General features: G+C 38.3%; 1 protein-coding gene across 1 annotated transcript in view; it reads left to right on the top strand.

The window, feature by feature from the left end:
- Positions 1-7,265: 7,265 nt before the first annotated feature.
- LOC145992160 (uncharacterized) overlaps positions 7,266-27,701 on the top strand; it is a 44,629-nt gene continuing 24,193 nt past the window's right edge. The window contains exons 1-8 of the mRNA XM_083128440.1: positions 7,266-7,724; positions 9,466-9,574; positions 12,429-12,546; positions 19,334-19,590; positions 21,161-21,399; positions 22,328-22,905; positions 25,426-25,540; positions 27,155-27,341. Coding sequence (XP_082984566.1) covers positions 7,626-7,724; positions 9,466-9,574; positions 12,429-12,546; positions 19,334-19,590; positions 21,161-21,399; positions 22,328-22,905; positions 25,426-25,540; positions 27,155-27,341 — 1,702 coding nt within the window. The 5' untranslated portion in view covers positions 7,266-7,625. The remainder of the gene's footprint in view (positions 7,725-9,465; positions 9,575-12,428; positions 12,547-19,333; positions 19,591-21,160; positions 21,400-22,327; positions 22,906-25,425; positions 25,541-27,154; positions 27,342-27,701) is intronic.

Here is a 27,701-nt window from a genome sequence, read left to right as displayed (position 1 = left end):
AACCCTGGGGGGTAAAGGCGGTCAGGGGCGTGATGCTGATCACATCACCCCCACTCACGACCGGATCAAGTAAGTGTGGGGCGTTACCCCCACACCCCCTATACGCCTTCATGGCGTGGTGCTATGCACAGGGGAACACTTTACCTTTACCTTTTACAGGGCGTACTATAACGCTACGCCACTGATGCCCAACCATAAGATGTTGCCTGTTTAATTAACAAGCACAGAAAAATGAGATAGAATAAAACTAAGGGACATTCCCACCGGTTGACAAGATATTTTTCTTCTGTGGTCAACATGAGCTGCCATTTCAAGATGACAATGAGATTGACCCACCAGATTTCACATCGAAGCTACAAGCTATACGTGTCACTTGAGGATTTCACAAATCGAACACAGGCTTGTGCAGCCTGTCGTGTCGCTACTGTGTGAAAAGTTTCTGTTGATTGGGTCACTCATTGCAAACGACATGTGTGTGCCTTCGGTTTGAATTCTTCTTAAATCTTGAAGATCCAAGTCACAAGGATGGAAAATTAGGATTTTTGGTTACGTTTCAAAGGCAGGCGACAGCACCATAAAGGATCATATCCAAATCTGGGAGAACACATTCGAATGGGCCCTTGGGGCTGAGTGGTTAGCACATCACGCTGCGATGCCAAGGGTCCCGGGTTCGAATCCCGCTCGGCCATGGTTGTTTGTGAATGTCCATTCATCAATTTCATCACTAATCCCCATCTTCGCAAATTAGCCAAGAGGCACAAAACGCGAAGTAAAATAAATCAAATCAAATCAAAACATTCGAATGGATTCTCCATTGCATAACAGCTTCGTGAAACGGACACATACACATACTGAGATCGTTTCGGCACAAACACAACGTTCGTACATGCAACAGAGGAGTCGAGTGATAAAAAATGTCCCGATCAGTGTTGCCACAATCTGTAAGCACAATTTCCCTTTCCAAGGGGTAAAATTTCCCTTTTTCGCCCATTTTTTCCCTTCATCTAAAGAATTATTATTATTATTGTTAATAATGATAATAATAATTAAATACTATCGTTGACCCATGTTCGTATGTATGTATAAAATGTTAATCAATTTAACTTTTAAATGCTACGACGCCAGGGGTATCGGGTTCGAATCCCGGCCTGGGCATGGCTGTTTGTGAGTGTCCATTCATAAATTTAATCATATCATCAATCATCCCCATCTTTGCAATTAGTCGAAAGTGGAAGAAAAGCGAAGTAAAATAAACCAAATCAATAAACAATGAAATCAATAACTTTTAAATGTTTTTTTGGAAGATTTAGATTTTATTTCTAAACCAAGCTAAATTTTTTGTTTTGAGATGAAAGCTAAAACTATGTTATAGTTGGCAACTGAAGATTTTCATCAGTAAAAAGCAAAACACACAAACAGAGATTGGATTTAGGGAGACCAATGCCCCTTGTCTTCATCACACCTTCAGAAGAAAATTAAAAATATTCTACACAAAATGCTGTTCTAGTAAGGCACACATATGAAGAGTTTCTGTGGAAAATCACATTTTTGCCTCCCCATAAATAAATATAGTACATACCCGAGCAAATGTTCTATTCTGGTAAATTTCACATATTATGTGGAAACTTCTAAAACACAGCAAGTTTTTTATTAAAATTTAATCCATTGTTCAGGCACGTATCCAGGAATTCCTTTCGGGGGGGGGCTCAACACCTTTTTTTAAGAGGTATAGTAAGAACCTCATAATTGTATGTTTAAGACCAGTGGTAGCAATTGGGTTCCAAAACAGGGGGGGGGGGTGCAAGGAAAGTTTACTTTCTCTTGGTAGACAAGGCTTAACATTAAGAGGCCATAATGTTGAGGCAAAAATTGGAGCAACTATACCCCTTAAATCGTCGTCACTGTAAGGCTATCATTTTAATCAGAACGTGAAATCGGAACATTTTTTACCCTCGACTTCTCTGTTTGGATGCATTAACATTGTGTGCCGGAACCATCTCAGTATGTGTGTTTGTCCAATTCTTATCATCAGGCATAAAAACATCTATGGTGTCTTTGAGTGTTTTTACGAAACTGTTACATATGCACGGGATGGACAGTCCACACGACAACGCGAGATTCAAATTGTGGGCTGAGAACTGGATACAGACAGCTATCGAATATGTATCTCTGATTCGAGCCTGAACACCACTAACGTGTCTTGTCATCCCATGTTTGCAGCTCTTATAAAAGCCGAAACCCACCAAATTGTTAAGATTCAGGCATTAGCACTCACAAGTGTTCAAAAATGCCTGTCGCAGCTTCCGCTGTCTTGTCATATATCGGCACGAAACAACGGAAGTCTTCTCGAATACAGCTGGATCACGAAACAATTAATGCACAATGAAAACCCTTCCGATCCCAACACATCTAATGTTTCGTCTCCCAGTATGATGAAATGCTTATTAATTTATCTCCAGTGACGTACCCAAGGTAGGGTTGTTGAGGTCATAACCCTATTTGACCCAGTATTCCTTCTTGTTCTTATTTTTTTTTTTAAAAAAAAAAGTCGAAGACAGGAAAATAATGGCAAAATCAGGACTGACCACCAAAAATAGTATGCGTAACCCCTCTCCCTTTCGAAAATCCTGGGCACGCCAGTCTTTATCTCGGACAAATTTTTTAAAATCAACTCACCAGAAGTTTTTATCATTCCGTATTCAAGATTGAAGTAAGATGCATTCTTCCTGCAGGTTTGGATATGATCCTTTAGGGTGCTGTCGTCTGCCTGCCTTCACACCTAACCTTAACAAGGCCCTAAGTTTCCATCCTTGTAACTTGGATTTTCAAGACTTAGGAAGATTTCAGACGAAAGGGACACGCGATACATGTCGATTGGAATGGGCCAATCAACAGCAACGTTTCACACCGTAGCGACACAAAAGGCCGCAGAAACCTAATTTCGACTTGTGAAATCCTCAGGCGACACGGTGTGAAATCTTCCTTATTAGGCCACTGTCATTGTCACCTCGAAGTAGTAGCTCTTGTTGACCACAGAAGAAAACAAAATCTCCTCAACCGGTGGGAATGCTCCTCAGTTTTCTTCTCTCTCCTATATTTTCTGTGCTTGTTCACTATACAGGCAAACCTTACGATTTGATATACACAGGACATGTATTATGTAGACATTTTAACGAAAAATCGGTTAAGTCAAGGATGGCTAGGTGGCTCAGTTCGTAGAGCTCTGATTCGGGTCCTGGTAGAGCCTGCAATTTCCGCCTAAAATGTCTACATATGCAACATCTTCTTGCTTTCTCTTCTCGACATTCATAAAATTTTCGGCTGTCTCTTTATGGTAGTTAAGTGTTTGAATGTATTTTGAACCCAGTAGGCTTAAACAAAAGTATTCTATTATACCATGAAATTCTCGGACTGCATATACGAAATTTAGTTGTGGCAAAACTAAATCATCACTCAAAACTTCGATTTTCAGTTGATCTATGCAGCTTATTTCTGTTTTAATATACCACTCCAATATCCGGTACTGCTGAAATATTCACTTCAGAGAGGGAGAGAGAGGCCTTGATCTCTTCGGCCCTCGACCTGAACTAGCACTACATTGAGGCCCCGGAAGTTCTACTATCGTCAATGTCTTCATTTTCGAATCACTATATCTTATAAAGCAACCAGAGGACGCTGACTGATCACTAAATCGACTTACCTCTGAAATCTCATTAACTGATTCTTTGTAGAGATGACCCGAAAAATTGAATCCACATATTCATATCCTCATTATATTCTAGAACGTTCCGCAGATAAAACGATTCGTTAATATTGCCAGTAGTTGACTCCTTCTCTCATTCAAGAACATACCCTCTCCCGCCTTCCAGAGATTAGAAATTACAACGAATCGCCCTACGTGTGGCGCTACCTTTGTTGTGCAGCTTCCAAATGCTGACAAGTCTCTACATAGTGCTCAAGTGCGCTGCGACAACACCGAAAGCGCAAGAAAAGTTTACGTGCAATATTATCAACAACAGGATTATAGAACATTCTCAGTCTTGCCTCGATAATAGAACATTCTCCGTCTTGCCTCGATAATTGTCTATCTCCTTAAATCATCGTCACATTATTCAAGAAGCCAAAAACCTAATTTTATCTAGTGAAAAATAAAAAAAAATCCTGGGGGGGGGGGCACGAGCCACCTCAACCCCGCCTTGGATACGTGCTATTAACAATAACAGGGTTGTAGAACATTCTTCGACTTGTCTCGATAATTATTTCTTCCAAATTATCATCACATTATTCAAGAAGCCAAAATCCCAATTTTATCTAGTGTAATCAGAAACATTTCCTGAAGGGGGGCTCGAGCCTCCTGATTCCCACCTTGGATACATGCTATTGACAATAATAGGGTTATAGAACACTCTCCGTCTTGTCTCGATAATTATTTCTCTCAGATTTATAAATTTATTATCTTCACATTATTCAAGACGCCAAAAATCTAATTTTATCTAGTGTAAATTGAAATATTTCCTGAGGGGGGGGGGGGGCTCGAGCCACCTCATCCCCACCTTGGATACGTGCTATTAACAATAACAGGGGTATAAAACATTCTCAGTCTTGCCTCGATAATTATTTCTCTCCTTAAATTATTTTCACATTATTCAAGAAGCCAAAAACCTAATTTTATCTATCGTAAACTGAAAAATTTCCTGGGGAGAGGATCGAGCTCCTGTGCCCCATCTTGGATACGTGCTATTGTCAATAACAGGGTTACAGAACATTCTCCGTCTTGCCTCGATAATTATTTCTCTCCTTAAATTATTGTCACATTATTTTATTTCACACCACAAGAAACCAAAAACCTCATTTTATCTAGTGTAAACCTAAAACTTTCGGGGGGGCTCGAGCCCCCTAAGCCCCCCTCTGGATACGTGCCTGCCATTGTTGGTCACTTCTTGCCACTCTGCACGGAATATTTTAACTTGTTTCTGCGGTGTTTTTTCGTCTTCCGATAATTCTCCACAAAGTTTTCTAGTATATTCTGGAGTTGAAGATAGTCTCCTTTGCTTCCCTTGTTTTCGCGTCGTCCAAGACGGGCACAGCCTTCCACCAAACACTCGTATACGACGAATAACCCACCCAGTGTCCAATGAAGGTTTCCGACAAAGATAACTTTATGGTTTGCACGTGTAGTATTTGAGGCAAAATTCAGAGAACCGGGGAAAGCTTAAATAAACAATACCCTCGGACTCCCACTCCCATAAGGGTGAATGGCCAAAGACCTCCGGGACCAAACCGTAGACAGATGTGGGTCAACCCAAATTCCACCCTTCCTCTCAGAACAAAGTATACGACAAAATAAAAATAAAAAAAATCTCATTTTCAAAACTGGAATCTGTTATAATGTTTAATATAATTAATGTTTAGTCTGTCTTAAAATTTCCCTGAAAATTCGCTATTTTTCATCGAATTTCCCTTTTCCCTTTTCACTTAAAATTAGCTCCAAATTTCCCTTCAAAAAGGGAAATTTCCCTTCATGTGGCAACACTGGTCCCGATATCACGTTTTGAAAGAAAAAAACAACAACTTAAACAGTGGCAGATTTAGGAGACAGTTGCTCTCCATTTTTGGCCCCGCACTATGTCTTTTTAATGCTAACCTTTGTCTACCAAGAGAAAGTAAACTTTTCTGCCCCCCCCCCCACCATTTTGGAACTGAATCGCCACCATCGACCTTAAACATTGCGAGGTAAAAAAAAAATATATGTTTAGCCCCCCCGAAAAGAATTTCTGAATACGTGCCTGACGTAGGTGTGTGTTACATTAAGCGACCTTGGGTGTGTGTGTGTGTATGGGAGTATGGGGAGCTGAATCTTGTACCCCCAAATGATAAAACATTCTTGTGCCACTGATAATGATGCCATCTCTTTCTTTTGATACATCACAAAATACATTTCTTAGCCTTTCTCTAGCTTTCTTAGCCTTTTTCTAGCAGAGCGTCCTACAATGCGAGGGGTCTCAGTTTCAAATCCCAGAAGTTTGTGTGTGTTTGTGTTTTGCAATGCGCCACCTTCTGTCCATGGAGGAAAAAGGATGACAAAAATGTCTTGCAGCCATTTTTCCAAAGCAATATGTGCGGAGTAACAAATAATTGCTATTTTAAAAGTAACTATGGACATTAAATCATGTCAAAACGTCTTTATTTATTACTAATAGCCAGTGGCGGCGATTGGGTTCCAAAACCGGGGGGTGCAAAGGCGGTATATTTCCCTTACATATAAGATTTAGCATGTGGGGGGGGGGCAGTTGGCCCCTGTAATCGGCGCGACTGCTAATAACAAATTTCAATAGGCAATAAAACTCTTCTCACAAAGCAAAAGAGTAAGGTCGTCAAAATAACTACGCCTTAGGTTTAGCGTTTCTCATTTCCCACGTCATCTCTCTATGGCTAAATTCAAATTCAAAAACTTCAAAGATATTTCAGCAGCAGACGATTTTCATAATTTGCCTTATCCAACCTCTATTTTGCCACTTGACTGCTCCGGTCGGCGCATGCGCACTTGCGTCGATGGTCGCGACAAAAGCAGACGGGTTATAGCATATTGCATTTTGATTCTTGTTTTCTTGTAAAGATCTTATCAAAGGGAAAGATTTTTGCTTTACTTCGTTCGTTGTCGTTTTTATTGAAGTTATTAAATTTCATATTGCATAGAAACCAGAGCGGTAGCCTAATAAACCTCCTGACCTGACGACGGGGAGTGAACCGATATAGAGGTAAAAAATGAAATTCGAATTTAGCGATGGACAATTTGTCTACTACTTTGTGCAGCTACTGTGCTCTCGTCCGATTAGACGAAATTTATTTTTTTATACTGCATAATGTTATTAAATTCGATACCAAATTCGATCATTATTATTTTGATGGGTTTAAGCTAGCTTTTCTATTTCTGTTGTAAATAGTTATCATATTTTCGTGTCGAAATGGAAGATGTCCAGTGGCGGCTAATGGGTTCCAAAACTCGAAGGGAAGGGCAAGGACAGTTTAATTTCCCTTGGCAAATAAGGTTTGCTATAGTGCGGGGGCAAAAGTGGCAAAAAGTGGGGGCAACGGCCCCCATAATCGCCGCCACTGAAGATGTCTGTTTTGAATGCATTGAAAAATGAAATGAATATTCTGCTGTATAAAAAACATAGTAATACTAAATTCCTTAAGTGTACAAAACCCGAACTGATATATATAAAACCACGGCCCACCTATTTTCTCGGCTTTTATTCACTTCCGCAAACTGAATTGGTTGAAAGTTTTATATTAATATCTCATCCTTCTGATACAATCAAAACATTTTTCCTTTTCAAAGGTGTACTTTTTTTCATAGCAACTTTTCCCTCCCAGCAGACGACATAGAATATTATCACATGCTGTGCAGTATTTCCGCAATTTGTATTCATTCAAGTTGATCAACCACACTATATCACATCTTCTGCTGCACGAGAAACAAGTATTTGTTGTCAGTAGTTTATACACGTTAATCTCAATACATGACATAACATCCGCCATTTTTGTTACTTGCAGAAGGAGTATATTTGTGGGGTTGTGGCCAGTGGCGTTGTTTGTTGTGGACGATCAGAGACTCAGAATACATGACGGAAAATCTCGAACGTGGATTACTAAAATCCTTTGGAGTAGTGAAAACCTTTCAATTAGAGGAAAATGGAGAGTTCTATTGTTTCGAATCAGAGGTATAAAATAGTTATTCATTTGTTTTTATAATTTTTACGGGAGAAATGAAATGTGTGGTGAACCTTCCCCGTATTACACTGTCAAATGCTAACTCTTAAACCTGTCGTATGTAAAACTAATTTTTAAACATCTTTTACAAACTTCTTATACTTTGTTTCTTCTTTTCCCTGTGTTTGTGGTGTGGTTGTTATATGGAAGTTGGTCCGATTCAAATGCATTACAGTTTAACCCTTAACTACCATGGCAAGAAAGTAACACTAATACCATGGTGGGGTATTTTTGGATCCCAAATATTTATTAACCTTATTTTCATGTTAATGCAGTATACAGGTAACAATTTACATATACACTTAAGTATCATAGTGTATATTTACCATATAAAAAAGTACTACAAAATTTAAATAGTTTTGAGTGGTGATGGAACAGAAGATCATATTTTTTTGTTTTTCCCTGAAGAAACCGGGGTAATTATCCGATAAGGTCCGAACACCTCTCACTCGTTTGTTTCGTTAATTTTAGCATTGATACTTACCTATTCTGCATTGCGGAAGATTCTTTCAGATGAAGTTATGCGTTTTTCCATAAAATAGTGTAAACTTTTCATACTACAAGTCATTATTTGTCTTCCTTGTTCTGCTTGGGTGACAGACAATATGGCATGCACTCGTCATGGATCATCGTGCATCGTGCTTGTGTTTTGTCGATTTGGAATGGGTATGCAGTGTTTCAACCTTCTTAATTGAAAAATACCTACTTTCCTGTTCATTATGTCATAACGTACCATTCACGGATAGCCCTAAAACACATTCACTATAGCCCCACAAACCATTGACGAATAGCCCCAAAAATTATTCATGATAGCCCCACGAACCATTGACGGATAGCCCCAGGTTAGGTAAGGAGTTAAAAAAATTCTCGTAAAAAAAAAGGCACGTTTGGAAACACTGGCGAGACCACGTGACTTTCGATGCTCACTCCCATCTGCACGTACATAATGTTACAGAAAACGCAAGTTCCTTACGTAACAAGTGAGTTTTTCTTGTTCTGCAGCATTCTATGGTAAACTTTTCAGTTTCCGCGAAAGAGAATACCTCCAAGAACTTCGACAAGACAGAAACTGATTTCAATAAGTAGTTTCTCCTGTAAATTTGAAGAAATCCGTTCGGGCAATATCGGATATTTACCAAAACTGGTTTTTGTCAAGCACTAAACGGTTTCTCCTAGCTATTTGTATTAAGGCAAACACATTTTCACTGTTCAGCTTTTCATTTCACCTGAAAGAAATATGAAAATAAACACCAGGGTTTTGAATTTCTACGTGACTTTCATTGATCTGCGCAATTATAACAGACCTTGCAGATCCCTTGAAATCACTTGGAGCAAGATGTCCCATGTTTTTTGTCTTTGCTCCATTGGTAGATGCAGCACAGATGTCATTTTTGGGGTTCATGTGATGTTATGGGTCTTCAGAAGCCATCCTTGTGTTGACTGAATAGACATTCATTGCTCGAAGTGAGAGAGAATGGCATGCCCCCCCCCGCCCCCGGTTGTCTCGTTGTCGTCATGTTAATCCATAGGAACATTCCCTCAGCTAATCCCATGGCTCGACCAAACATCCCCCAGCTAACATTTTCTACTTCGAGTGCTGGCTACATTCACACTGTAGCAATAAAAATCTAAACTTCAATTGGTGTAATGTCAGTTACTGATCATCTTGAAACTGATTTATTTATTTTTTAGGTGGAAAAGTTCCTGGTGCTTCACAATAAGGAAACATTGCACCAATTATATCCTGGAATGTTTAGAAGACACCTCACTCATTGTGAACAGAAGGAATTATTTGAATTAGGTATGTGATGCTGAGAAGAATTAGGTTAGGAGGACCAGGTTTATGTCTCTTAACATTCTGTATTTTTGCATTGGGTGGAAGCTGGATGCAGGGCCAACATTAGCCAATTTGCTGCCCTGGGCAGTGGCAGCAGATGCTGATCTCTTTCAACCCCCCCCCCCCCCGCCACATTATTGAGCACAAAAGGATATATCACTCAACCACAGTAAAGTTTAAAAAAATGTGACACTAATTTTGTATTATTATTATATTTTATGAAAACTCACTTGCTCTCTCTCTCTCTCTTAAACGCATGTTAAATGTATCAAGTATTAGGAAAGAAATGAAGGCTTGTATTTATATGTTTACCGTTGCATTGTAGGTCTGTGATATATGATTGGATTTTTAAAAGAATTATATGTAATATTCCCAGATCTCCGCGTAGGTGATCTGAGGTCTGAATTCTTCCTTGCGTTGTTCCTGCATAAAGTGGCTCTGGGTTTCATCCAGCCTCAAATTAATGGGTACCTGGGGGCAACCCTCCGAGGTAAAGGCATCCGGAGAGTGGTGCTGATCATATCACCTCCAAAATGGCCGAGATCGAGAATGTGTGGAGTCCTACCCCCATCCTCTAAATGTGCCTTGATGACATGGTGTTACATGCATAGGGAACATTACCTTTGCATATAATATTATTATTCGTATAATGCTATCTTGCATAAAATGGAAACAAGCATGTTTCAGACATGATTGACCGAAGATAGTATATTTTATTAGCCTTAATTTCCAAAAAAAACTTCATTCACCACTTGCCACTGTTACCGATAAAGTTAATAAATTCGAAGTTCTACACTCGCATTAGGTGCAAAATCATGACCGTTTATCAGTTTAAGGTCTCCTTTGGTGTAATTGTTTTATTATAGCCGAAAACAATTTTAGTTCATCTTTTAATCCAGTAGCCTTCATGTGTTAACATTCTGGGAGTTTTCTACACTTTTCAAACAAAGATCAGATGGCATGTCTTTATGCTTACTAATATCATAAAAGAAATTGAATATTCACTATGATGTTTAAGCTGCTCTAATCTTTCTCTTAGAGCTAAACTATTCATCTAGGACCTGGCAATAAAAATCAACTTTGTACCATTTTTGTGGATCTTCAACAGTTTGATCATACTGAAACTGCTTCTTCTTTCGATTTCGGCCCTGTACAGTGTTGCCTATCTTAGAATCATCTGTATGATGCCAATTCTTTCTAATCAACCGGGACCCACAGGTTGCCTCGCCCTACACCTCCTGCCAGGCTTACAAGTGGCGTCTATGAAACTTTGAAATTTTTCATCACTCCTGCTTTTTTCAAAGCGCTGATATGTTTGCAAGAAATCATCTAACACATCGTAGATTAATGTTTTGAAGACATTTGCTCATTACATTACGTGGAGTAAAAAGTCATACCAGATAACTAGTGAGCAAAGAAATGTATAGCCACACAACTGGTTTGCAATAAACTGAGCCTCATGTGTGACCATTTGGACAGTTTTATTGTCGCCACTTATTTTAAGGAGCGCATCATAGACCTCCGAGTTAAGGCATCGTATCTGCTTTCCCACCTTGTGGCACTCAGTGGTTTTAAAGTGAAACTACTGATATGTTACTTCAAAACGGTGGGTTGGCATATATTAACTTCCATGTTATACCGCGTGTCCCAGAAGTCTTTCCCTTATTACAAACTTTATTCATATCCACTATATCCAAGGTAGAGATGTGAAAGTGGTGCCAAAATGGTGGAGAACTAACCAAGTTTTTTTTTTGTTGCAGGTTTGAGTAACGTGGCTGTAGTGTAGAAGAGTCAGTGGCCAGAAAACCGGAAATGTTCACATATCAGGATAAAGCTCAGCATGTCCTCTGGCATCACGAGACCCGGTCACCAATAACAGTGCAGAGGAACTTTCAAATGTACAGAATTCTTTCGTCTAGAATATCTGCAATTAATAAGTTGGTATTCAAAAAATTGAATTTATCTTCATTCCCAAATCCTGTCAAGTCCAAGAAACATTGTATGGAAAGATGCCACCCGATGTGAAGAGCATTAATTCCGGATTCCTTGGCACTGACACTGCTACACTACAGCCACATTACTGAAACCTGCAACAAATAAACTGTTAGTTTTCCAACATTTTGGCACCACTTTCACATCTCTACATTGCATATAGCGGATATGAATAAAGTTTGTAATCAGGGAAAGACTTCTGGGAAACCCGGTATAATATAATATTATAACTTTCAAGTTTTCAATCGGCTTATTTTTTTCTTCTCTTCAAATTTTTCCGCTCTGGGCAGTGGCATGGTTCGACCCCCCCCCTCCCCCCCTGTCTGCCGGCCCTGGCTGGATGAGACCCGAAATGAATTTGACATTCACAGGAGAAAAATAATTGAGAATACATTAATGGAGATACATTAAATTAATATGCATATTTTACATATTGGTAAACTCTTTTACAGCAGACATTCATTGGTAAAGAGTGAAATGTTTGAAATGTGTTTCTTGCAGCTGAAGGTTTTTTTTTACAATAAAAAAATATGCTGTAAATAGAGATCAAGTAAGTTAAAATATTAGAAAATTGATAAAGTCACCAATATTTTAGCCTTTTCAGATAATATAAAGTTCATAAAACTACCAATTTTGAGAGACATAAATATTCTCGTTTGACTGTTAATTTTATCAACAGTCATATTTCAATTTGTAATTAATTACTCAGAAATGACAGTGTAAAATAACATTTGGCAGTGACCAGGTCATGTTTCAATTAGTAACCATGAAGCATATAGGGTTTTTAGGTAAACACAAATGCAACATACACAACTTTCTTTTTCAGGTATGTTCAGAAATGGATGTCCAGGTTCGGTGATAATGAAAGCATCAGAGGTAGAAGATATTGTTAAAGGGAAACGCCGGAAGTACACGACTCCTAATAATCACTCATTGGCTTCAAGGTGAGTACAAAGACTAAAATGGACACTATAACCTACTGAGCTGAATTTCACTACTCCCTCTGTCCCATAATTATTGTCCGGTACACCTTTGTTTGTTGTTTCATAATAATTGCCTGATATTCAAACTGTGACATTGGTGTATACAGAAGAAGAACATGAAACATGGGAATGAGTCATACAACTTTACTACTAAAGGATCAGTACAAATTGTGCTTTCCATCTGCCTCTTCAACTGTCATTTCTGTACTACCATTTTGGCATACCGGACTATAATTATGGGACAGAGGGAGTAGTTAAAGGGAAAAAAACAATTAAGTTGATTTCTCGAATATTAGGTGTTTGTTCATATTTCACATTCAATCTTAATTTTTTTGGTCTCCAACTTATATGATTTCAGTTTTATATCCTCGCAAATTGCTCCTTCAATTCCTGAAGCCTTCAGTGAGAGCTGCACTTTTGTACAAAGAAATTAGCGGTAGCTCAGTCGTTAGGGCATCTGACTACCATGCGAGAGGCCCGGGTTCGATCCCTGACGGGAGAACAGGGATTTTTTCCACCTGTTCAAGCAGCTCCGGCATCCACCCAGTGGGTACCTGGAGGAAACTCTGGGGAGTAAAGGCAGCCAGGGGTGTGATGTTGATGATCATATCACCCTGACCATCGGCCGTGATGAAGAAATTGTGGGGCCCTAACTGCACACCCCCTATACATCTTCATGGCATAGTGCATAGCACAGAGGAGCACTTTGCCCTTTTTTTTATAAATCATTCAGTGTTTGTGAAATTTTACAACAGTGTTGACCATAAGGAATTACGTGCAATTTTAGCCCATTTATAAAATATTATTCCCTGGATTTTTTGAGTTGAAAGTATGGGTTAATGATATTTGAATCATCTTTGTAAGGGAAAAGATGCAACACTTACATAAACAATTAAGAAATTAACTTTAAGATATCATCTGACTCAACTAGCACTAAAACTGATTTTTTCCCCACTCTTTCTGTAAATATGATAAATAAGAAATTTTCATGAAATGAACTTCTGGATTACAAGTTGTTCTTTTTTTTTTTTTTCATAACTCAGAATCTATGAAGCTATCCTAAAAAATTGCATTGAGGTAAATTTGTATAGGTTAAAATTGTTACATTTTTTTCTTATTGCTTTTTTTTAGTGGAAGCATCCCTAGTAGTTATTTGTGGTGAAAATCACAATACCGAATAAAAATATGTTGAAACAAACCTATCAGAATGTTGTATTCTTCCTTGAAGTGTGTGTGTGTTTATATATATTGTAGCGTGACATTGGGTATGGCACGGGATCGAGTCACGTTGGGATGTAGCTCCAGGGGTGCCCATCCCCCCCAAGGCCTATGATGCACTCCCCCAAAATGTGTAGAACATACCCCCTTTATTCCGAATTATTTGCTCAAATTATTTTCTTCAGACAAAATTTGCGGAACTGTATAAGACAGACATATTTAAGCAATATGTGTTTACTTTAGGTATTGTTTACAATGTAGACAATTGCATGTATATTGTATATTACTTGACACTGATTGAAATAACATTTTACACAAATGGTAATAATTTCTGACGTTGTTGCAGCAAGCTTATTGATAATTTCCTCAATTGGTTGCACTCTTAAAATATCGGACTCACAGGATGAAATTAAGGTAGACATTAACCACTCATCAGCCATACATGAGCGTAGTCTGTTTTTAATGGCTCTAATTACACTCATTGTGCATTCTGCAGAGCAATTTGTCAACTTTTTTTATATAATACCTGCAATTTGGAAAGGCCGATAACTGGACAACAACACGGTATGGTTTAAGAAATCCATTCTTAACCCATTTCTGTAGATCCATAACTTATTCAGAACCCGTCATGTCGTTTGTACCTGAACTTTTTCCTCAATCCCATCTTCCCCATCGTGATTAACCACAAGGTAAAAAAGCGACATCAAATAACTCAATACAAATAATGTTTTCCATTGCAAAGCTTCAGAAACACTTTAGAATCAAACCATGTGAACAGGAAGGATATCATAAAAAAAAAACTTTAAAAATAATTACCTGTCATGTTTTTCGTGGCTCATCTTATTAGGCTGATTTTGTTAACCTGGTCCTAAACCTGAAGCACCTTCATCGTGGGTGTAATTTTGCCAAGGCCTACTTCCAAATTTAACTTCCACAGTTTTGTACTTTATGCAAAGATTATTTTTAGTTTTATATTCATGTTTAAGTTCATAGTGTTCTTTCAACTTATCGTGAATGGTATTACACGTGTACTCCATACACATATATTTGAACTGTCTTGTAAGACCCTTTGGAATGAATGTTCCCCTTTCAGTTACATAGTCAATAAAAGTAAGCTGTAGACAACGAAAACTGACAGTATTATACAATTATCCAGTAGCACAGGAACACAACAGTTGAACAGCTATAGCGGCGATTGGGTTCCAAAACTGGGGGAGCATAGTGCCCAAACTGGGGAGCAGAACAGTTTACTTTCCCTTAGTACATTAGGTTTAGCATAGTGCAGGGGCAAAAATGGCAAAAACTTGGGGGGGGGGGACGATTTGCCCCCCCCCCTCCCCCCCCAATCTCCGCCACCGCAAGGGAAACAAATCGTGCCTGAAATCATCTAACGCTATGACTGAAGTTTGCAGTGTCCGACAAACACCAGACATTGCTTACCACTGGCCGAGATACCAACAATCGAAAGGTGCATAATATTTCATTGCAAGATAGAAAAAGCACCTTTCATACATGTTTCCTAACACAAACTTACAAAACTGACTTGGCTCACTGCCATTGTTAATGTACTGAACCTTATTTTTAACATTTTGTCTGCTTGACTATGCGAACAGCGCATCCCCCCCTCTTACAAACTGATTTGGTTTGATTTGATGTTTTAAGTCCACTTTATGCACAGTAAGGCTAATTGGGACTGGACCTACAGTTTAATGTGGGATCCGAACCACTATGTGCCTCCACCGGGTATTGAACCCGTGACTCCTTGATTACAAGGCAACAATGCAAACCCTTTTTAAAATTTTTTTATTTACAATTCTTTTTACATTAAAATATCCAACTACAATTTGCAAATAATTTGCATACATATGTTTTTTTTCCATATACCACAAGAGTTTGCATATGCATTACAAAAGTCTCGAAAATTTCCTGAAACCGGATTTTCTATAGTTTCATACATTACAAAGATTCCTTGGCAATACTTTGTTTATAGATTTGACGTACAGTTTGTTTTGGTGGATCGTCATTTCTCATCAAAGCATATACAGTGCTCAAAAAAAGTTTTGCATATTCAGGGTTTGTGATCATTTTATTGTACTAGATATATGGAATCATATTCAAGAAGTAGAGGGGAGACATACAAACAGAAAGAAAACAGTGCAGCCATGCGGAAGAAACAAAATCATACCAGAAGCTCAAGATTGAAAGTGTGGGATGCGAAACACAAAAGAAAGGCAGTGTAATACCGTGTACCTACGGCTCGCAGGCATGCTTAGGATCAACAGATGGGAGTTCAGTACCGTGTATCACTGTATAGCCACCTCGAGCCCGAAGGCATGCTTGAACACGACGGGGCGTGCTAAGGATAAGAGCATTCAACTTCTCCTGAGGAAGACTGTCCCACTCTTGAATGGCAGCCTCCAGCAATTACACCTTGTTCACAGGAGGATTTACGTGGCTGACAATTGCTCGCTTCAGGTGACCCACACATGTTCCACGCAGTTCAAGTCTGGAGAATACACCGGCCTCACCATGTGTCGAATGCCGTGCATATCAAGGAACTCTTGAATCACTCTGGCTCGATGTGGTCGGGCGTTATCATCCACCAGTGTGAAGCCATCCCCCACAGTTGTAGAGATACCTGCTACCACGGGTTCGAGAATAGCGTTTCTGTACATCAGACCAGTCACGTGACCCTGGAGAAGAATTAGGGGCGTACGTCGACCAAACATGATTCCACCCCAAAACATGATGGAGCCCCCTGCTGCTGGTGAGGTTCCTGGATGAAGGGCTCGTTCAATCTCTCATCTGATTGTCTCCAAACCCTTATGCTTTTGCTTAACGGGTGCAAACTGATGGTGACCTCGTCTGTAAAGAGCATCTGCTCCCACTGTTCCTGACTCCATTCGCTGTGCATTGTTGCCCACCTTACACGGTCTCTCTTATGGTGTGGTTTCAGAGGAACCTTGGGTGTGGGTCTTCTTGACGTCAATCCTTCCTCATGAAGTCAATTCCGCACTGTCTGATTGGAAACATTCGCTCTTGACCCCCTCCGCAGATCCTGGCACAAACTGATAGCAGTTGCAGTGGGTCTACGACATGCCGAAATCACCACATACCGATCTTCCCTGTGTGTTGTTTTGCGTGGTCGCCCTGTCCTTGGTCGATCAGCAACTGATTGTGTCTCCATGAACTTTTTCCACACTCGAGAGACATCACTTTGGCTCAGGCTCACTCCAACACGGGCAGCGACGTCCATTTGGCAATATCCCTCTTGCAGCAGCGTTACAATTCGAATGCGGTCCATAGCAGAAATGGTTGCTTGTGACATGTTGCCCTTCGTTTTCCACCTGCTCTCTATGCAGTTTCCAACTAACAAGTGTGGATAAGACACGGACAATGCCTCCCATCAGGCTGCTTTCAAATCTGGTCAGGGATCATGTGGCAACTACTGCTCTCTATCTGCTGAATATCGAACTCACTTGGGGCATTATGTCGGTTTCTGTCTCGGGCATTGCTCACATAATGAACATTGTATACCTTTTGGGGATATCACGACTCAAACCGCATGCAATCATAATATGCAAAACTTTCTTTGAGCACTGTATTAAATCAATTATCACAGGGGAGTAATGACTGAAGAATGGTGGCACCTTTGGTTTGTTTACCGGAGACTTTTTAGTTTTGATTTAGCTAACCACTTCTACCCTGAAGGAAGCTGATGAAGGATTGTTGGGAGCCTGTGTTATTGAACGCTACTTACACCTTGCTACTTGTCCTGGCCCGTGACTCCTGGCATCTGTGATGGTCGGAATGGAGACGGACCCCCACTGGAGAGATTGTTGGCGGCGATAAGACGCAGTTGGCGATGTGGTGATTTAATTAACAGAGCACTGATTCTCGGGACTTTGGTTGGCTTTAGGCTAATGATTCTCCGTAGTCCGAACTGCTTCTTGAACTGCTCGCTCGTTGCCGCCTTGTAAAGTCGAGATATCTCAGCTGGCAGTTATCGTGGTCTCGTCGATCGCCTTGCTGGTAATTGTGAAGATTGAAAGAGATCGATTTACCGTCTCTAGGGGTTTTATACATTGGAATTGAGTCATGACTTGGTGGACTTTGCACCTCCAACTGTTCACCTGGGGTATCCCTGAATGCAGATGGAAATTTACAGTGGAGGTGCACTCACCGCTGGCGAGGGCCGTTGCCTTGCTGACTGTGCAGAGCCGAGTGGAATGTGGGGTGAATGAGCGTTCAACTTGCGAGCTTCAGAGCCATGTTTTTAGGAAAATTGATGTTTCTACCTTTATGCTCCCAATTCCTTCATCAATATATTTGTCTTAGTCTTGTGCAGAGACATATCTAAGAACAAATTCATATCTCTTCCATCCCTGGAATGTTGCAAAATCTACATTCCGGTGTACCCTGTCCCCCCTTCCCGAAGAGAGTGTGTAGACTCGCGTAGACAAAAAAAAGAAAAAAAAATAACCCTTAGTACCAAAAAAGGTGGCTGAAGGTATGTGTGTTGTGTACCCGGTTTCCCACATGAAATAAACTATTGGAATAATGTGAAAAGAGCAAGTGTGTGTATTAAAAGATAAAGTTAACATCCCTGTCGGTTCACATAGTAAGGAAAGAAAGCTCGCCCAGCCGCTCCCCTCAGAGTAAAAGATACCTCTTACATTGCTGTACTCCGCCAAACATCTGAGACCCACTGCTCCCCTGCCCTTCATATTTATAGGCCCCGCTAATGACCTAAACCGTTACTGGAAACTTACCGCTCCCCAATGGCCAAGAACTCGAATGTACAGGAATACATAGACATTCACAATTTATAACATAAAAAAGGATCCAGTAATGATCGCATCATTACAACTAATAATCATTATGTGCTGACAAGGACATATTTAGAGGGGCTCCGGGGGAATCTTAAAACAACCCCCCCCCCCCCCCATTCCTTCTCCCAAAGGACTTACTGAGTTCTAAAATGAAAGAATGAAAATTACTTGTTTAGCATTAATTGTGTAATCGAGGTTTATTTGTATCCACCAAACTTACTGAAAGGCAAAGTTTAGATTGGGAATGACAAGAATTACAAGAATTATGCACTACTTATAATAACATGCATAAAATAGTGATCAGGATTTTTTTCATTAACTAGATCTAACATCCTTTTTTCATTATTATTCAATAAATATTCAATTCTTTATCTTTTTGACATTAATTTCTTTTTCAGGACAGTTGTTTTTATATAATTTTTGTCAATCTTAATTACGTAACTATACATAAGGTGGATAATGAATATATGAATATGTGCTGTTATATCTTTATTCTCATAACGTCTTTTCACATATTCATGTAATAATAACAATGCAATATTAATTTACATGTTCATATTATTTCTGAGACACTTGGTTTTGTCCCCCCCCCCCAGATGTATATTTCTAGATATGGCCTATCTACTGATTTATATTAAAATACCATATTCTGAGAGTAAGTTCTCATTCTGATTGATTGATGTGTGTTTCTTTTGCAGGGTAAAGGAAGAACCAGAATTGTTGGCAGCAACTAGTAACAGTGGTTCTTCTACTGCACAATCCAATGTGCAAAACAATCTTCCTTTGGTTCAGCCAACTGAAACAGAATACAATGCGATGTCGAAGAACTTGGTTCAAATGGAGAATGTTGTGAAGAGAATGTCTAAAGAGAATTTGCGATTGTTTCAAGAACTTAAAGCAGCGAAACAAGAGGCAAACTTCTACAAAGGCATCAGCAAAAAGCCAGAACCTGTTGGTAAGAATCATTAAACATTGTTTTGTGTTATATATCTCCAGTGCAGTGTGAAGTCGTGAAGTATCGTCAAAATGATATACAATGCTTATTTGTATATCATTTTTGTTTTTATAAGTTTAAAGTAGAATGCAATATATTTTATTTAGATTTTAATATGCTACACACTGCCATGAAATTAGACAGGTAGCAGAAGTTCGTGCTGCTGCCATGTCGAAGCACAATCCCGTGTGTTCGGAAGTTTAAGAGAATGAAAGATCCCGGTGTAGAGTTGGTCATTGTACTCCATGTGATACAAACTGACAGTATTTGCTCGAAAGAGCAGGGGTGACACAAAAGTGTCCCAGAGAGAGGTCACTCTGACACTCAAACTAGGCAACGCAGCCCAATTTATGTTGCCACGCAGTGCATGGGAATCAGCAACTTTTGTTCCACTCTCACTTTGCTTTTCCTATATGTGACACCAGCACAGTTCTGCCCAGCCACCTATTTTCATGGCCTTGTGTTTAGTGGATATTATATGTATACTATGTATATTAGTATTTTATCAGGATGTTGTGAATGTTTGCTGATACTTATGACAATTTATTGATACCATGACTAGGGTGTGGATTTTTAGATTGTAAAAATTTTGTTAATAGTAAGTAATAACAACAATGTCTAAGAATAGCAGTGTTGTCATCTTTTGGAAAAAAATCTAGAAAGTTGCTTCTAGCATCAAATCTATTGGAAGCACAACAAAAGGCCACTCTTCAAGGACACTCCCTCAATTTTGAAGAAGAAAATAGGAGATATTCAAAATTTTAGAAAATTGTAATTATAGGGAAATTTTGAAAATTGAACATCTCTTGCTGGACCCCTAATTGCTGCATGTTGTGAACACGTTTTTTCCCCTTTCATTTCATTATTACATGTAAAAGTTAAACATGAGCAAAAGGTGGTGGTTGAAAAGCAATATTCATAAGTTACATAACATAACTTTTGGAGGAAATAATCAGCACATTCAAAATGCATTTGTTTAATATACTAACAATAAATATCTTGTTTTATTATTTCAGTATGCCATATCTGCATATGCATATAACTGAACAAAGAATACAGAACTGAAATATCGTATGTAGTTTTTAAGAAATGGCATGTTAATCGGTACCACATGCTGGTGGTTTCGTTTGAAACCAGTCATGTGGAAATGCATAATTTAGGTGATTTTGTTTGAAACCAACCATCTACTAGATTAAAGACAAGGTTATGCAAAATAGGCACTAAATGTCAAAATGTAATATTTTAAGTATTATACAGTGGAACCCCAATTTTGTGTTCCCAGTTTTTACATTTCCCGCATTATACATTCAATCTTGATAGTCCCAACCTGCAAATACTGTATAACAAAACTTTCCTCGATTTTACATTTTCCTACATTTTCAGTCTGGTTCACTGAAAAACGTATAGATCGAGGTTTCACTGTATTCACAAACATGCAATCAGAAAGAGTCTGCCATGTTATCAGAAGGCATTGGCACAGGTCTTCATGTAATTGATGTTTTATTACTTTTTCACTTTTTGTGCCCAACAGGTAAACAACTATTGTCAGTTCCTGTTCTGAGTGGTGAGGTACACAAAATTCCTGGGAAAATATTGGCTGTCCATTCAGTTATGGTTTCTAAAATTTGCGGGACAGCAACAATTTCTCCAGTTCCTGTTCAACCAATACGGGTTCAACCAGTACCTCTTCAACCAGTCATAACAGACGTGCGATCACTGAGTCATGATCAAGATAAGACTTTGATCCCAACGAATCCTTCGCCAGAACAGGTAGGTATACACATTGTTTCAAAATGTGAATGATTTCAACTCGTTATATTTTATTCATAAATTGTCAAAATAAGATACAGTTTCACACATTCATAATGTACTATCCAAGTTTAAGTGCCAATGGTTATTGCAAAGTTAACTCACTAATGCTCAATGTGAGCACCCTTTGTTACTCTGCACACATCAGTACAATAATCTAACTCCATCCAGGCACGTTTCAGGAAGTTCCTCACTTCCTACATGGAGGAATCGCCCCTCATGCTAAAAGGAGTGAAGAAAGCAGGGGGATATGAGAACAGAAAAATAATGCATCCTGATGAAGTTCAGAAAACTACCAAAACATTTTTTAAAAAAAAAAAAAAAGACAGTGTGTTTTGCATTTCAGTAATTGCTACACACATTTTTTTAAAAAAGGATTGTCTTATTGCCTCACATAATTTTGTACAATAATGAAACATTGTCGTATTGTCAATGAAAAATATATAATGGTTGGCAATGAGAATTGTGAAGGCCAGATAATATTTTTTAATGAAATCCCAGTTTTGCTTTCCGGATGACAATTTATTAATATACTATAAATAAATTGGTCAGTGGTTTGTTGGTATTTCGTCAAGTTTTTTTTTCTTATTTTGGTCAGTTAAATCAGTAATTTTGACCACTTGATTAGTGTCCACCCCTGCTAATGTAGTCAAGTTCAAAGATGTGCCTTCCCGAGTTCAAATCCCAGCCTGGACATGAGTTTATGTGAGTGTCCCTTCATCATATCATCACTCGCCCTCATTATCACGATTAGCCTAAAGTGGCAGAAAAGCAAAGTAAAATAAGGCAAATGGATCAATGAAATCAAGGATATGCCCATCGCCATATTTACTATTTATATTAATATTTGGAATTTATAAGTAATGCTAAGTATATTTTTACATTTCAGACAGGCCAACATATGCTTTACGTGGCGCAGGAACCAATTCAAAAGTCTCGAAACCATGTAGCTGTTCAGAATAACGAGGTTAAGAATTCTCCAAGTGTAAAATCACCAACTAAATCTAATATGACAGTGATCGGAGTGGCAAGTGGGAAGTCAATCGGTAAATTTAAGATCAGGTGTCTGGAAAACAAATCAGAGCCTAACAGAGACCCTCTTGAGAACCTGAATAGGCTCGAACCAGAGTCTGTAGTGTGCAGCGTCCGTTTGCCGGAGCTTATGTGCGTAGAGAATGAGGATGTAGGCAATGAAATTGATGATCCACATGAAAGCAAGGATGGAATCATTATTTCCGAAGAGAAAATACAGATTGACTGTATGCAGGAGGGTGAAACTGCCTCAAATAAGCAGCAGTGTGTTCAAAAGCATGATGTAAACGTTAAACATTCCACTGCAGCCACCAGTGATGCAGACACATTGGATGGAGTAGGAAAGACTGGTAGCATAACAAATGAATCTGCTCAGGAAATTAGTAATGGCTTAAATGTGAAGTTATCAACAAAGAATACACTCAGGAAAAAGCAGTAAGTGTTTGAAGATTATTGGTTCTTTCTTAAGTTTTCTTTCAAGTTGCATATTTGTTCATTGTAATGAATTAATTAATGTTAGGGGTGGAACAGATTAATCGGTACTCTATTGCTATTGGCTGATATAGGCTTATCGGTTGTTTATTGATCAAATTACTGATAATTTTACCAGTCTGATATATCTATAAATGTCTTACAAGTTCGTACAATATTGTGCCATTTTGTTGTAATTTTTATGGATGTAAACATATAATCTCAATTCCATACTTTTCAAAAAAGTAAATGTCTAAATATGCATCGCCATCTAGAATTTTATATCAAATTTGTAGAATATTGGTTATTGGTATCAGTAAATTTTATATTGGTGCTTTATCGGTAACAGTCAAAAAATTTTATATCTGTTCATCGCTAATTAATGTACAAGTGTGTGTGAGAAGTGTGCATACCCTTACTTGCATGTATCCTGTTGCAACCGTGTTGAAAATTTGCCAGTACTCTGTTCCTTGGAATGATTTTGTTTTTGAAGTTGGCATCCCTGTTCTGAAAGTCACATGGAATGCTCACTCAAATTTGTATGACAGTTGTTGCACCTTGGCTGACGTGAGGGGACATCATTACAGTGCTGAGAAACAGTTAATGATGTGTGTGTGTGTGTGTGTATGTGCGTGCATGAATGACAATGCATGGGACAAACAATGCACTGCGACATAACGTAAAGTTCCCATGTATGTTATAATGTAAATAAATTGATATATATGATGATAAATAAATACATCATATACTTAGGTATATCCAAGGGTAATAGGTACTATGTAATACCATCTAAGGGTTCTGGACTGCTTGGACACACTGTATAAGCACGTAATTGTTGTTTATAGATCTGGCACATACAGTATCTAACAATTGAAGAGCTTATTTCCAATGTGGAATATCTTAATCCAGCATAAGACTTCTGAAATGAGGTTTTAATTTCTAGAAAAAATATTTTTTTTACATGTAACTCTTATTTGTATTTGTAGTGTATGTGTAGTAAGTAAAAAATTCTGCAGCAATAGAATCAGAGAAATTTGCAATTTTGAGAATGAAATTACATCATTTGGGAACAGAAAGAGTTGTGTTTTAATTATTTTTCTTACAAATCATTCTCAGACTGTATTATATGAAAAAATTGTTGACATATGCTAAACTCTGTGTAAATGTTGTTAATAATAATAGTGGTACAGGTATTATATTGAATGTATAAATAAATGTAATTCAAACACAAATAATAATTTCTGCATTCAGAGTAAGTGTACGAGGTGTTGCAATAAATAATATAAACTGAACTCATGCTCTAACCTTTAATGAAAAAAGTGAGACAATTGAAATGTTATCCCCTTCCCAATCCCTACACCGCTCCATGAGAATTTTCCACTGTTGGAAGCAGTGTTGCAGGTCATCTTGTGTTATACTGTTTAAGAGTTGCGTCGCTTTTGCTTTAACCACATCCATCCACAGACTCGAACCTGGTTCCTTTGAGCACAGACTTGTCGTTCGTAAAGAGAAAAAGTCGTATGGGGCTAGGTCCGGTGAGTTCGGTGGATATTCCAACACTGGAATGCTGTGTTTTACCAAAACCTTCTTCACAGATAGCACGTTGTGAATTGCCATGCTGTCCTGATGACGAATCCATGAGCTATTCTTTCACACGTCTGATCTCCCTTCTTCTCACTTGTTCACGAAGGGTCCCCAAAAGATTCTTAAAATACAACTGATTGACAGTCTGACCTTCAGGCACCCAATCAACGACCAATTTTGGCGACCTTCTCGATACTGACTTCAGTTTTCGAAGAGCAAGGGCAGCGTGATCGTGGATCGTTTCCGATGCCTTCTCTACCCTCTTTAAATTTCTTAAACTACTCAAAAACTTGTGTGTGTAATAAACACTGATCCCCACACATTTCTTTGAACTAATTGTAAGTTTCCGTGGCAGATTTCCCAAGTTTTGTGACCTTAACACGTTCCTCTTTATCACTTAGCATGATTCCGATGGAGCTCACACACACGATCCTCTTCTAACAATGGTCATAGCCAGACTAAGCACCGTACGTGTGTGAAACTTTGTGTGTGGGTAGAGGAGAGTCCCCAAGTCAATGTCCTGCCCTTCCCTTCGTCATCTACGTCACCTGAACTGAGAAAAAAAATCAGTCCGGTTTCTTTACTGCCACACCTCATATCATTGAGCTGAACCATCGCATAATTTAGCATCACTATTATAATCCATTTTGGTTCTTATTTTGTCTAAATCAAGTGCTTTGAGAAACCAGTAAAGTATTAAGACAAATCTGCTGAAACATGTCCAGCATCTAAGGGTTGCAAAAGAGTTGGACATTTTGCTTCATTAATAATTTAATCAATAGATCCACTTTTTTTTTTTAGCAATGCTGAATTCAGAACAATATTGATGAAATGAAACTAGTGCTTAAAAACTGTGTAGTGATGAGAATTAAATGTAATTTTTGTTTCCTGTATTTGCAGAGAAAAAACAGCAGTAAGGCAATATGCTGAAGAGCTTCAGAAGCAGTTACCAACTAAAGATGTGAAGAACTTGTCAATTCCATGCATTGTCAACAGTGCTTTACGACACATTCAGGTATGGAACTTCTGTATATATTTTTGTGGTATAGATATACACTTGTTTTGGAGATACAGTTTTAAATATGCTTTTTCATTTTCCAAAATAGAACACACATCAATTTAGTCACATTTATTTTGGAGGGGAATAAAATATTAGTCAGTCAACTGTGGACGTGGTAAGCATTCGATTATACTGAACCTACGTCACTAGTCTTGATCCAAATACATTACAAATTTTGTTCATAGTGAACCTTCAACTTAGGTTTTAGTGAATCTAAAATATGAAATGCCCATTCAAGTATTGTAAGTACAGTATGGTGCTTGTTTTTGTTTTTGTAACATGCAGGGTGACTAAATTGGAACAGGGAGGCTGAGGGGACGGGGTTGTAACTTCTGATAATGATAAAACATTTTCAAGGCAAGGGACAGACAACCTGTGACACTCTGTACTAGGCTTGTCAGCCAACTTTGGGTACAGCAAATCAATTATCTGAATGTTTAGGAGTTCATTATAAGTGGATTTGACTGGATGTAATATTTACTTGGGTATTGATGTCTACAATTATCAGACAATTTTTCACACTAGTATGTTGTTACCTTCAAACTTCAATTTCAGCTTTCATGGTATTGAAAAAGAGACTTTTCATAAACAGATGAGATTAGAAAGAAGTAATTTTATCATTGGTTTGTTACTTGTTTCAACACATAGAAAAAACACTGTCATGAATAACCTACAGAAAGGCAGAGAGTGAGATGTTAAATAACTAAACATGCACAAATCTTCCATTTTAAATGATACTAAATATTAGGGATGGGACAGATTAATCAGTTTAGGCCGATATAGGCATATTGGTGTATCAGTTTATCAGTAAAGTTACCGATAATTTTACTGATCTAAATATTTTATAATATAGTGAAATATTGTACCATTTTGTTATAAATTGTGTGGATATAAACACATAATCTTCCTTCGGTCCTTTTTTAAAAAGTAAATATCTAAATATGCAGGTTATTTTGCATTGCAAAAGCTTGGTTCATCTGGTAACATACATTCATTAAGGAGGTCAATGAACCATCTTCAAGAATCATTTGGAATTTTATATTAGATTGGTAAAATATTGGTTATTGGTATTGGTAAATTTTGTATTGGTACTTTATCGGTATCAGCCAAAGTTTCTATTGGTCGTTGCTAAATATACTATATCACTTACTGCCAGCTGTGTGGCTGACTTTTGATCTCAGCACTGAAGTTCCCAGATTCAAATCCCAGGTGGCCATTGGTGGTCTTCATGGGTGTCCCTTTATCACATGTAATCATCCCCGTCCTGATCAGGCAAATTGGCAAAAATTGACAGTAATTACCAAAAATACAAATGTTTATAATTTACTGTTTTATTGATTTTTGTGACACAAATGGAAGATGAATGCTAAGTCAGGTGATAAGCTATTACCAGCATCTTTGTTACTCTCTTGTTTGAAGCAGTTCAAATACTGTGAAGAATACCAAATGTGTTGGAGAGACTTAAATAAAGCACAGCAAGAGTTACGCCTTTATTGTTTAAAGTAAATCATGTCAGCACAAGATCTGAGTCATGTCTTAACAAGCATATCTTTCACTTTATTACTGCAGAGTTTGAAAAGTGAAGAGGAGGAATTGAAATATAATATAGAGCGTTTGAAGGGAGAGAAGACTGCTTCAGAGGAACTCATTTTAACAGTAAGGAAGGAGATTTTAGAGAAATTCAACAGCTTAAAATTACCTTCCTTGGAAGAGACATCGGATGGTGAAGAATGCAGTCCGGCAGCTAACGTTCCTGGTGAGAGAATGAAGTGAAATTATTTTATATAAGTAAGATCTGCAAGATTATAACAACACATTCACATAGACACATTTCCTTAAATTTTCAGGTTTTAGTTTACTTAAGTAGAAACTTGTTCCATTTTGTCTTGCACTCAACTTGTTTCCTTTTTGTACGACAGTTGACAAAAAAAAACATTATCAACTGAATCAGTCTCAACGATCAAGGTAGTTTGGACATGTACAGTCACAAGAAAATTTCCTGTGTTGGAGGCTTGCTGGAATGCGTGCTGAAATTCCTACAACTTGCACCCTCTCCTGAAAGACAACATTGCATTGACTATTGTCTCATGATTTTTTACCCTTATCTGGCCATTCT

The sequence above is a fragment of the Lepisma saccharinum genome, chromosome 9, assembly GCF_977018435.1.
Source record: "Lepisma saccharinum chromosome 9, izLepSacc3.1, whole genome shotgun sequence".
In the NCBI taxonomy this organism is placed as follows: domain Eukaryota; kingdom Metazoa; phylum Arthropoda; class Insecta; order Zygentoma; family Lepismatidae; genus Lepisma; species Lepisma saccharinum.
This window is presented reverse-complemented; position numbering and strand designations above follow the sequence as displayed.